The 12566-nt window shown below is 35.8% G+C and overlaps 1 protein-coding gene across 1 annotated transcript; it reads right to left on the reverse strand.

The window, feature by feature from the left end:
* Nucleotides 1-573: 573 nt before the first annotated feature.
* On the reverse strand, nt 574-1716 carry LOC116165693 (GILT-like protein 1). The gene is made up of 3 exons (XM_031480348.1): nt 1284-1716; nt 1063-1236; nt 574-1011 (listed from the first exon to the last, which is right to left on the reverse strand). The coding sequence occupies exons 1-3, from the start codon at nt 1560-1562 to the stop codon at nt 775-777; spliced, it is 690 nt and encodes a 229-aa protein (XP_031336208.1). The 5' UTR covers nt 1563-1716; the 3' UTR covers nt 574-774.
* Nucleotides 1717-12566: the final 10850 nt, after the last annotated feature.

Consider the following 12566-nt stretch of genomic DNA (forward strand, 5'->3'; position numbering starts at 1 on the left):
AGGTGGTAAAATAAGCCTCGAAAAAGAGGAAAAAATTTAATGAGACATGTAGGAGACGGTAAGGAAGCGTGAACAAGAAAATAATGCAGTGTATAATTATTGAAGGATAGACGCGCAGAAGGGGATAAAGAAGACGCATGAGAAAGTCAGGGATAAAGAATAGGAGCTGCATAAGAGGCGTGAATAAGGCTCAAAAAAGGAGCAAAGAAGGACCTTTTCCTCAAAAACATACTGTATGTGAATATATTTTTATAGGCAACTGGTTTCTTTGGTATTTTCACGAGCCTATATCTGCACAAACGCAGGGCTCAATAAAATTTGAAAAACCTGGTCGTTTTTTTGGAATTTTAAATGCGCTTCCCTTCAAGAATTAAGTGGTCTTCTTCGCCTTACCCCCTCTCATTATGCTTCCATTTCATTTTTCCAACACACCTAATCTTGATCAAAGTGATCGAGACCAATTTATTTGAACATGGAAAATGTTTCTGCAAATCAGAAGGGAGCAATCTCAGAAAGTGCATTTAGCTGAAGGCCGTCCCCAAGAAAGGTAACTTGCGATGAGTTTAACAAAAATTCATTGTTCAAATTTATTTATTAAGAATGCAATGATAGAATAGCTGCAGATTGGTAAGAACACCTACCGTTGGAAGACTTGGAAAATTTGATTACAATAAAAATCGTATAAATGTTTTACATAAATAACATAAGCTAAAAGTTAAAACTTAAACAAAATCACAGTCAATGGTGATATATAAAATAGACATAAACAAACTGTTATAAACACGCTTTCACTTTCATATCTAACTTCTCGCATATAACTTTCTTAAAGTTTTTTAATATGTGAACAAGAGGCACACTTTGTTGATCGTCCAACTCGATGGTCGGTATGAAGGTAATCGCTGGTTTTACTGCGTCCGTCCGAATGCCGTACTCCTTCAGAAGTAGAGATGACTGATCACTATGTGCACATTCCGATATTGGATCGTATGCAATTCCCAACTGTTTGGCGCACTACAAACACGTCAGTTACACACAAACAAAAATCTGTCGATACTGCTTTACCTTTTCCCCAATTTCGTGCGGAAGCATATTATCCTTAATCATACAACTCAGATATTTAAGCTGTAGCCCTTGATCTTTTACATGCAAAATACTGCAAGCGTGAACTTTATTCGCTACACACTCGACAGCGGCATGCTGACATTTAAAAGTGATGACACCGTTCTTCTCAATGGTCTAAAACAAGGAACACTAAGTGCAGTTTTTGGATAAGTGCCACTTACCTTAGCTTTTCCATATGGAACAAAGTCTAGGTCTAAATAACTATGGAAGTCATTATACATTGGCTCTAACTGGTTGATAAAAAAATTACGTGAATCCGAACAAAGTGCTTCGTAATATATCGAGACTTTTATTTTACCATCGAGCAAGTCTTTTTTGATGCTGTCTAGAGACACCTGATTCGATTTCTTGACCAGTATCCAATACTGATAAATTTTCACTAAGAATATAATCACAACTAGAAGCAGTAGAAGAAATAGTATTTTGCGTTTTCCGGTCATATTTGAAAAACAGGTCGGAAACTATAAAATGATAACATGCCTTTTTATTCCTCAAGTGTCAGGTAAAAAACCAAGTACAAGTATTTCTACAGAAATCAGAGGTGTGAGGTGTAACAAAATAAAATAAAAAATAGAGGTTAGGATCATAGTAACGGGTAAACAGAAGTGAAATATTTTTGTTGCTCATGTGTATCTGTGGTTTAGCTCCAATCGCTCGCAGCGCCATCTAAATAATTTGAGCTTAATCGGCGCCCACCTATGACATGAGTCGATTGCCAGAGTTCAAATAAGCAACACCTCCCTTAGCAGAGAAACACTTATTGCCGGTATTATACAGCCGTACTTTTAACTATGTTGTCAGCTGATGTGTTTTTTGCAAAAACATCCTCTCACATACCTTAACAACACCGTTAGCCGACAACAAAGTTAAATATGGCTTTATAATATCGGCTATTAGTCTATTTGCTAACACTCTCCCTTGTTTCTAACGAGGCACTTGTTTTCAGCCCTGAAGTTTCATACCCGAAGTTATGACCATACCGTATATTTGTAGAGTCGACCAGTTTTTCTGAACACCCAGTATCTAGAAGCGTTTTTAATTTGGGCGCTTTGTTACTAAGCAGTTTCTCAATTTACTTAGTTGCTCTAAGAGACGAAGAGTGAGATTTGTGTTTGCATTTTGTAGGATTGAAACTGGCAGGGTAGTGCAGTTATATCAACGTGAAAACCGACTGCACCGCTTGACCTCACATTTCAAGGAACAAAAGGACATTGCTGGACTGCTGTATTTGGAGATTTCGTTTCGACTAATTGGATAAGTATAATTAAGTTAAGGATTACCATTTAAATGTTACAGATTGAATTGAATGATACGATTGAACTGGGCCTTAACTGAAAAGAACGCTCTTAAAAAACGTAAAGTTTGACATCGGTCCCGTATTTTTCCGATGTCGAGGAAAGACAGAATTAATTAAGGTTTAATTGATCGCAACGATACGCCGACCGATTTGGAATTTCCTACGTTCCCTCCCTGCGAGAGTCGAATTTTATAACGTAAAGCCCTTGTTTAGGGGAGATCTTTTCACTTTTGCTGATTCGCAAGCTACATTTTGTAAGTACCGAAATTTTTGAGCTTGATTTAAATCATCGATCTTCTGCATTTTAGTGGTTAACCGAAACGTAAACTTTTTTGCCTTTGGTGTTTTAACCTTGTTTCAATCTTTTGCCTGTTTGCACTTTCGTCCATTACATTTCGTTGTTTCCGTACCGTTTCATTTTGCTTTGCAATTAAATTACCGCACTGTATTTATTGGAATTTGCGACCCATCTTTTGAACCCCTCCGATGAGTTCGGTCCGCCGACTGTCGTTACGTTCATCCGCTCCCAAGATTTCATTATTAGCGCATTTCCACAAAAATGAAAAAAAAATGCGCTATTGTGGCCTCTTTGTCCGTCCGTCCGCTCGTTTTGCGACGCTACTAGTTCTTTATCTTAAGAGCTATTGTTCTACTTTTTTCGCTATTTGGTTCGTTATGGTGTCGAGTCTTGTACCAAGGAAGGAATTTTTTTTGTACCGCTTACAAAAAAAGTTATTGTAAAAAAAACAAAAAACCGTTTTTTTACATGTTCCATAATTTTACACTTTTGCCGTTTATTAACGATCCTAGAGATCGTTTATAATTTTGCATTGCTATCTGTCGTCTGCCTGTTGGTCTGTCCGTCTGTTCCTTTGTCTGTCTGTTCATCTATCTGTCCGTGTGAACGATAACTTTGTTTAGAAATGTTCCATCGCTTTTACATCTCCGTTAGTTATGAACTGAATTGCATGAAATTCAATATGGGCATAGCTTTAGCCATATAATACTCAATGCCAAAAGTTGAATCGAATCGATTCAAAATTCACAGTGCCCTTTTCGCATCTCGACCATTTATAAACCGAATTGCAAACTTTTTTATTTATAAAAGTATTTGAATGAAATTTGATACATAGGCACTTGGAATAAAGGAAAATCAAACGCAAATTTCAAAATTTGGTTTTGCGCATGCGCAGTGCCAACTTTTTTATTTATGGAAGAATTTAAACGAAATTTGATACATAGGCACTTGGGATAAAGGGAAATCAAACGCCAATTTCAAAATTTGGTTTTGCGCATGCGCAGTGCCAACTTTTTTATTTATGGAAGAATTTAAACGAAATTTGATACATAGGCACTTCGAATAAAGGAAAATCAAACGACAATTTCAAGATTTGGTTTTGCGCATGCGCAGTGCCAACTTTTTTACTTATGGAAGAATTCAAACGAAATTTGGTACATAGGCACTTGGGATAAAGGAAAATCAAACGCCAGTTTCAAAATTTGGCTTTGCGCATGCGCAGTGGCAACTTTTGTATTTATGGAAGAATTTAAACGAAATGTGATACATAGGCACTTGGAATAAAGGAACATCTAGCACCAGTTTCAAAATTTTATTTTGCGCATGCGCAGTGCCAACTTTTTTATCTATGAAACCATTTAAGTGAAATTTGATACTTAGGCGCTTGGAACAAAGGAAAATCTAACATTAGTTTTAAAATTTAGGTTTGCGCATGCGCAATTCCAACTTATTTAGAAAAGCATTGAAATTAAATTCTTCTCATAAACTGAAATTGAAGTAGCACGTCAACAATGGATTGCCCATGTGCAACGCTATCTTTCATATTTGTGGCCGGACAACAAAAGTTGCATCTTACAAATGGGAAATGAATGCAAGTGGAAATGCGCTTTATGTAAATCGTTTACGATTACTTTTTAACTTTTTATAACTTGTATTCTTTTAAATATTAAACCGCAATAAATAATTGTTATTATTTCGCTAAATTTATTTAATTTCAAAAGCTCACCGATTGTGCGCGAGTTACCCCAAGTACGTCGCACGTTCCCAAAATGCAGCCAAACCATTCCTTTCTTTTATCTTGTTAGTGGAACTCAACGAGGTAAAAAAAATACTAATAAATATAATATATATAATATATAATAAAAATACTGACTATTTTAAACCTTGCGAGGCGTTTTTGGCGAGAACTTTGTTCGTTTGAATATTAGTACCAAATTTTTGAGGATTGTTTGTTTGGTCAGCTTTATGGTTCAGTGGTAGTGTTGGATTATAAATCCGTAGGTCGGGTGTTCGAACCTGGATTGAAGTGAATTTTTCAGCTGTGGCAGAGATGGAAATTGCCTTAGACCAGTTTCGAGCATTCTGCCGGCTACTCCGAATTAGGTTTTCCTGCAGTCTTCCTAGTTCATAAGGTAAATAATGGAGTAGTATAAAACAACTTAAGACCTTCTGCAGAGGCACCTCTAAATAGCATTATGCGGTTCGCTCTGTAATTGGGCGCAAGCCTGTTGGGGGCCCAGAACAAGAGAGAGATAATAATAATAACAAGTGACTTCTATTGTTCTATCTACGTGTCCTTCGTATTTTTCTCCTAATAATATGCTAATGCGTGGTCCGGAAAATACGCATCGTTCTATTTTAAATGAATATTGTAGAATTTAGTTTCGCGCAAGTATCAAATTTCATTTAAATGCTTTCGCAAATAAGAAAGTAGGCATTGCGCATGCCCAGAACCACATTTTGAAACTGGTTCTATTGCTTTTATTCAAAGTACCTGTGTGTCAAATTTCATTTAAATGGTTTCGTAAATAAGAAAGTCGGCAATGCGCATGCGCAAAATCAAATTTTAAAACTGGGGTTAGAATTGCTTTTATTCCAAAGACCTATGTATCAAATTTCATTTAACAGTCATCTAGAAATAGTACGTGTGACGGACGACAAAGTGCCGCCAATAATAATTTTTCACTTTGAGGAAAATGCGCTAAAAACATACAAATACCCTATTTCCGCGCCTTGCTTTAAAACCGCCGGGAGCACGGAAAATGCGCTTGGTATGTTTGTCGTCACTAGAAGCATCTATGGTTAAAATATCTATAAATATGTTAGTACTGTGCAGTCTGCGCATGGGCATGTTTACAATACATGTTTGCGTTTACTAGAAGTATGTGATTAAAATTTCAAAAAAATATTTCAATAAATTATGAAGATTTTTCTCGCCTCAGGTGCCAGAGCTATTCAAAAATACCGCCCCAAAACTAAATATATTGAGAATTGCAGAAGTAGTTACAAGGGCTCAAATGGATGGAAAAATAGAGAAAGTGGCTGCAATAGCACACCCAACTTAGTTGGAAAATGCGCTAAAAACCAAACCTTACCCTTAGTGTACTGCAGTCTGTGATATAACACTAAAACTAAAAAGTCGCAAATTGGGAAGGTATGGTGTGATTAGTAGATTATTTTTGCGTAAGTAGCATATTTATTCATGAAAACGTTAACATATGAATATATGGACAAACTTTTTCGTACTTTGAAATACTGAATTTCTGATAACATCAATTAATTAATCAACTACCTACAAACTGTATGCATTTAGGAATGTTGATGTTACAATAGAAAATACTATATAATGACCTTGAAGTAAGGTAATCCATTGTGATAGTTTTATTGCAAAAAAAGATTCTCCCTCTTATTTAATCTATCAATGCATTACTCATAAATAAGTGTCATATGTATCTAGTTTACACCTAAGCAAACTCTGTAGCGCAACAAACATTTTTCGATATAACTATTTAGCAACTAATCAATGAAATGTTAATGATTGCCATGAAAACCGCACACACATATAACAAACACTGCACCTTCATCGTTTAACTTATGTAAATATTTTTACAAGAAGGTGGAGACGTTGTTAATATATCTGCGTAAACATAGTAAGGTTAACTGTGGAGTGAGAGGTCTGAAATCTAACTGCTATGAATTAAAGACAAGTAGGTACCACAAATGATGATGCAGATATGTTTTGCATTATCTACACTCTAAATTTCACAGTGATTTAAATTAATATCCAAATATAGCCTAGTCGTAACAAGATGTAAACTACATAAATACTAGCTACAGTACACGAAAAGCGGCTGGAAAAATGTTCTTACACTTTCGTGTGAATGCAGTACATAAAGTTTGTGTACATTTTTACTTCTCCTTTTCAAGTAGGTGTTTTGGCACATTACTAATAGGTTTTCAATATTTAATACAAATGTGGAAAGTAAAAATGCGACAAAGGATTTACAAAAAATAGCAATCAGCAGTAGTCGATTTTAATTTCAGTCATCTAAAAATGATATGCTACAAACTAATTTCATTGCTATTCGGTGCAATGCTAGTGAGATCAAGTTCCGGGTGACTATATATAATAAAAACGTATGACAAATTTGAAACGCACAGAAACTAAACATAGTTATTTGGCAGTGTTTTAGATCAATTCTTCTGCCAGACCATACTTAACTTAATTGCGTAGAATATCCGCTGGTAACAATAAGGGCTAATGGTGAACCAAGGAAATACTGACGTAAACTTTATATACAAAGAGAACCAGATCGAGTGAAATTGCACAAGGTGCTATTTTCAAAATGGATTGGGTCAAATTGGCAAAGGAAATTCAAGCACAAAAAAATCGAAAACGACAAATTTTCAAAAAATGATATATTCCCTTAATCTAAAAAAAATGTCAAAATAATATTAAAAAAGGCAGTTAAGAGGTACGTTTTTGGATAAGTGCCACTTACCTTAGCTTTTCCATATGGAACAAAGTCTAGGTCTAAATAACTATGGAAGTCATTATACATTGGCTCTAACTGGTTGATAAAAAAATTACGTGAATCCGAACAAAGTGCTTCGTAATATATCGAGACTTTTATTTTACCATCGAGCAAGTCTTTTTTGATGCTGTCTAGAGACACCTGATTCGATTTCTTGACCAGTATCCAATACTGATAAATTTTCACTAAGAATATAATCACAACTAGAAGCAGTAGAAGAAATAGTATTTTGCGTTTTCCGGTCATATTTGAAAAACAGGTCGGAAACTATAAAATGATAACATGCCTTTTTATTCCTCAAGTGTCAGGTAAAAAACCAAGTACAAGTATTTCTACAGAAATCAGAGGTGTGAGGTGTAACAAAATAAAATAAAAAATAGAGGTTAGGATCATAGTAACGGGTAAACAGAAGTGAAATATTTTTGTTGCTCATGTGTATCTGTGGTTTAGCTCCAATCGCTCGCAGCGCCATCTAAATAATTTGAGCTTAATCGGCGCCCACCTATGACATGAGTCGATTGCCAGAGTTCAAATAAGCAACACCTCCCTTAGCAGAGAAACACTTATTGCCGGTATTATACAGCCGTACTTTTAACTATGTTGTCAGCTGATGTGTTTTTTGCAAAAACATCCACTCACATACCTTAACAACACCGTTAGCCGACAACAAAGTTAAATATGGCTTTATAATATCGGCTATTAGTCTATTTGCTAACACTCTCCCTTGTTTCTAAGGCACTTGTTTTCAGCCCTGAAGTTTCATACCCGAAGTTATGACCATACCGTATATTTGTAGAGTCGACCAGTTTTTCTGAACACCCAGTATCTAGAAGCGTTTTTAATTTGGGCGCTTTGTTACTAAGCAGTTTCTCAATTTACTTAGTTGCTCTAAGAGACGAAGAGTGAGATTTGTGTTTGCATTTTGTAGGATTGAAACTGGCAGGGTAGTGCAGTTATATCAACGTGAAAACCGACTGCACCGCTTGACCTCACATTTCAAGGAACAAAAGGACATTGCTGGACTGCTGTATTTGGAGATTTCGTTTCGACTAATTGGATAAGTATAATTAAGTTAAGGATTACCATTTAAATGTTACAGATTGAATTGAATGATACGATTGAACTGGGCCTTAACTGAAAAGAACGCTCTTAAAAAACGTAAAGTTTGACATCGGTCCCGTATTTTTCCGATGTCGAGGAAAGACAGAATTAATTAAGGTTTAATTGATCGCAACGATACGCCGACCGATTTGGAATTTCCTACGTTCCCTCCCTGCGAGAGTCGAATTTTATAACGTAAAGCCCTTGTTTAGGGGAGATCTTTTTACTTTTGCTGCTCCGCAAGCTACATTTTGTAAATACCGAAATTTTTGAGCTTTATTTAATAATCATCGATCTTCTGCATTTTAGTGGTTAACCGAAATGTTAACTCTTTTGCCTTTGGTGTTTTAACCATATTTCAATCTTTTGCCTGTTTGCACTTTCGTCCATTACATTTCGTTGTTTCCGTACCGTTTCATTTTGCTTTGCAATTAAATTACCGCACTGTATATATTGGAATTTGCTTTTAGTCAACTTTTGCTGCCGCTTCGTGAATTTCTAGGTTACTTTCCGTTTGAGGGGGGGGGGGGGGTGTATCTTTCCCGTAATTGCTTTTCCGCTGCTGCTTCCGCCGCTTTGCATTTACCGTACTTTTGTTTTAAGCCATCTTCTGAACCCCTCCGATGAGGTTACTCCCACGGAAGCTTCCGAGACCCCCCCCCCCTGCTGCCGTCAACCACAACGCCGTTCGCTTGGTGCTGCTCAAGTCCGTCCGCCCTTTTGTTTCGGTCCGCCGACTGTCGTTACGTTCATCCGCTCCCAAGATTTAATTATTATAACTTGTATTCTTTTAAATATTAAACTGCAATAAATAATTATTATTATTTCGCTAAATTTATTTAATTTCAAAAGCTCACCGATTGTGCGCGAGTTACCCCAAGTACGTCGCACGTTCCCAAAATGCAGCCAAAGCATTCCTTTCTTTTATCTTGTTAGTGGAACTCAACGAGGTAAAAAAAATACTAATATATATAATAAAAATACTGACTATTTTAAACCTTGCGAGGCGTTTTTGGCGAGAACTTTGTTCGTTTGAATATTAGTACCAAATTTTTGAGGATTATTTGTTTGTTTGGTCGGCTTTATGGTTCAGTGGTAGTGTTGGATTATAAATCCGTAGGTCGGGTGTTCGAACCTGGATTGAAGTGCTGTGGCAGAGATGGAAATAGCCTTAGACCAGTTTCGAGCATTCTGCCGGCTACTCCCAATTAGGTTTTCCTGCAGTCTTCCTAGTTCGTAAGGTAAATACTGGAGTAGTATAGAACAACTTAAGACCTTCTGCAGAGGCACCTCTAAATAGCATTATGCGGTTCGCTCTGTAATTGGGCGCAAGCCTGTTGGGGGCCCAGAACAAGAGAGAGATAATAATAATAACAAGTGACTTCTATTGTTCTATCTACGTGTCCTTCGTATTTTCCTCCTAATAATATGCTAATGCGTGGTCCGGAAAATACGCATCGTTCTATTTTAAATGAATATTGTAGAATTTAGTTTCGCGCAAGTATCAAATTTCATTTAAATGCTTTCGTAAATAAGAAAGTCGGCAATGCGCATGCGCAAAATCAAATTTTAAAACTGGGGTTAGAGTTGCTTTTATTCCAAGGACCTATGTACCTATCAAATTTCATTTAACAGTCATCTAGAAATAGTACGTGTGACGGACGACAAAGTGCCGCCAATAATAATTTTTCACTTTGAGGAAAATGCGCTAAAAACATACAAATACCCTATTTCCGCGCCTTGCTTTAAAACCGCCGGGAGCACGGAAAATGCGCTTGGTATGTTTGTCGTCACTAGAAGCATCTATGGTTAAAATATCTATAAATATGTTAGTACTGTGCAGTCTGCGCATGGGCATGTTTACAATACATGTTTGCGTTTACTAGAAGTATGTGATTAAAATTTCAAAAAAATATTTCAATAAATTATGAAGATTTTTCTCGCCTCAGGTGCCAGAGCTATTCAAAAATACCGCCCCAAAACTAAATATATTGAGAATTGCAGAAGTAGTTACAAGGGCTCAAATGGATGGAAAAATAGAGAAAGTGGCTGCAATAGCACACCCAACTTAGTTGGAAAATGCGCTAAAAACCAAACCTTACCCTTAGTGTACTGCAGTCTGTGATATAACACTAAAACTAAAAAGTCGCAAATTGGGAAGGTATGGTGTGATTAGTAGATTATTTTTGCGTAAGTAGCATATTTATTCATGAAAACGTTAACATATGAATATATGGACAAACTTTTTCGTACTTTGAAATACTGAATTTCTGATAACATCAATTAATTAATCAACTACCTACAAACTGTATGCATTTAGGAATGTTGATGTTACAATAGAAAATACTATATAATGACCTTGAAGTAAGGTAATCCATTGTGATAGTTTTATTGCAAAAAAAGATTCTCCCTCTTATTTAATCTATCAATGCATTACTCATAAATAAGTGTCATATGTATCTAGTTTACACCTAAGCAAACTCTGTAGCGCAACAAACATTTTTCGATATAACTATTTAGCAACTAATCAATGAAATGTTAATGATTGCCATGAAAACCGCACACACATATAACAAACACTGCACCTTCATCGTTTAACTTATGTAAATATTTTTACAAGAAGGTGGAGACGTTGTTAATATATCTGCGTAAACATAGTAAGGTTAACTGTGGAGTGAGAGGTCTGAAATCTAACTGCTATGAATTAAAGACAAGTAGGTACCACAAATGATGATGCAGATATGTTTTGCATTATCTACACTCTAAATTTCACAGTGATTTAAATTAATATCCAAATATAGCCTAGTCGTAACAAGATGTAAACTACATAAATACTAGCTACAGTACACGAAAAGCGGCTGGAAAAATGTTCTTACACTTTCGTGTGAATGCAGTACATAAAGTTTGTGTACATTTTTACTTCTCCTTTTCAAGTAGGTGTTTTGGCACATTACTAATAGGTTTTCAATATTTAATACAAATGTGGAAAGTAAAAATGCGACAAAGGATTTACAAAAAATAGCAATCAGCAGTAGTCGATTTTAATTTCAGTCATCTAAAAATGATATGCTACAAACTAATTTCATTGCTATTCGGTGCAATGCTAGTGAGATCAAGTTCCGGGTGACTATATATAATAAAAACGTATGACAAATTTGAAACGCACAGAAACTAAACATAGTTATTTGGCAGTGTTTTAGATCAATTCTTCTGCCAGACCATACTTAACTTAATTGCGTAGAATATCCGCTGGTAACAATAAGGGCTAATGGTGAACCAAGGAAATACTGACGTAAACTTTATATACAAAGAGAACCAGATCGAGTGAAATTGCACAAGGTGCTATTTTCAAAATGGATTGGGTCAAATTGGCAAAGGAAATTCAAGCACAAAAAAATCGAAAACGACAAATTTTCAAAAAATGATATATTCCCTTAATCTAAAAAAAATGTCAAAATAATATTAAAAAAGGCAGTTAAGAGGTACGTTCGATTTTCCGTTTCAGGTGTAAGCAGAGTGTAGGGCACGAACTTATAAATTAAGATGGACTGCTAATGCTGATTTGACAAATGACATCTACATGAGGGCAGCCATGATGTGCACTCACTTGGCGCGAAATTCAAATCAACTAATAAACAAACATTAACCTCACGTTTTCTAATAGCGTTTTCGATTGGCAAAACTCGTGCTGCACGAGTGCAATTTTTACGTTCTATTGGTAATTTTAGGGCAATTTTCTGTGTTCCATTGGCAAATGTGATGAAACAATTACGCACTTAGTGCAAATTTCGACGCACGAGGTCCGAGAGCTCGTGGAGCTGCTAGTTAACAAATTTTCAAAACAAACGTGCGAAAATTTGAATTTGTTTCTTGCGTTGGGAAAGTTTTTTGTCGTCATCTAGCGATAACGAAGATGATGAACTAGCCATAACTTCTATTTTACAAAAAGTTGCACTTACTCATTAAACTGAACGCCAAAAATTGGTCCTTAAACAGGAATTTCAAATTTATATTCCTCATCGTTTATCATAAATAATACTGAAATCGTTTGTCATTTTTTAGAATAGAGATTTGTCGATTACCTAAATCTAAAATGAGGTTATGGACAAATGACAACAAATATTTATGAATATTTATGTTCCATTGAGAGCAATTTTCACATGGATTTCTTCAGTTTCTCGTGCAACACTCGTGCAGTACAAGTTTTGCCAAT

The sequence above is a fragment of the Photinus pyralis genome, unplaced genomic scaffold (genome assembly GCF_008802855.1).
Source record: "Photinus pyralis isolate 1611_PpyrPB1 unplaced genomic scaffold, Ppyr1.3 Ppyr1.4_LG3a, whole genome shotgun sequence".
NCBI lineage: Eukaryota > Metazoa > Arthropoda > Insecta > Coleoptera > Lampyridae > Photinus > Photinus pyralis.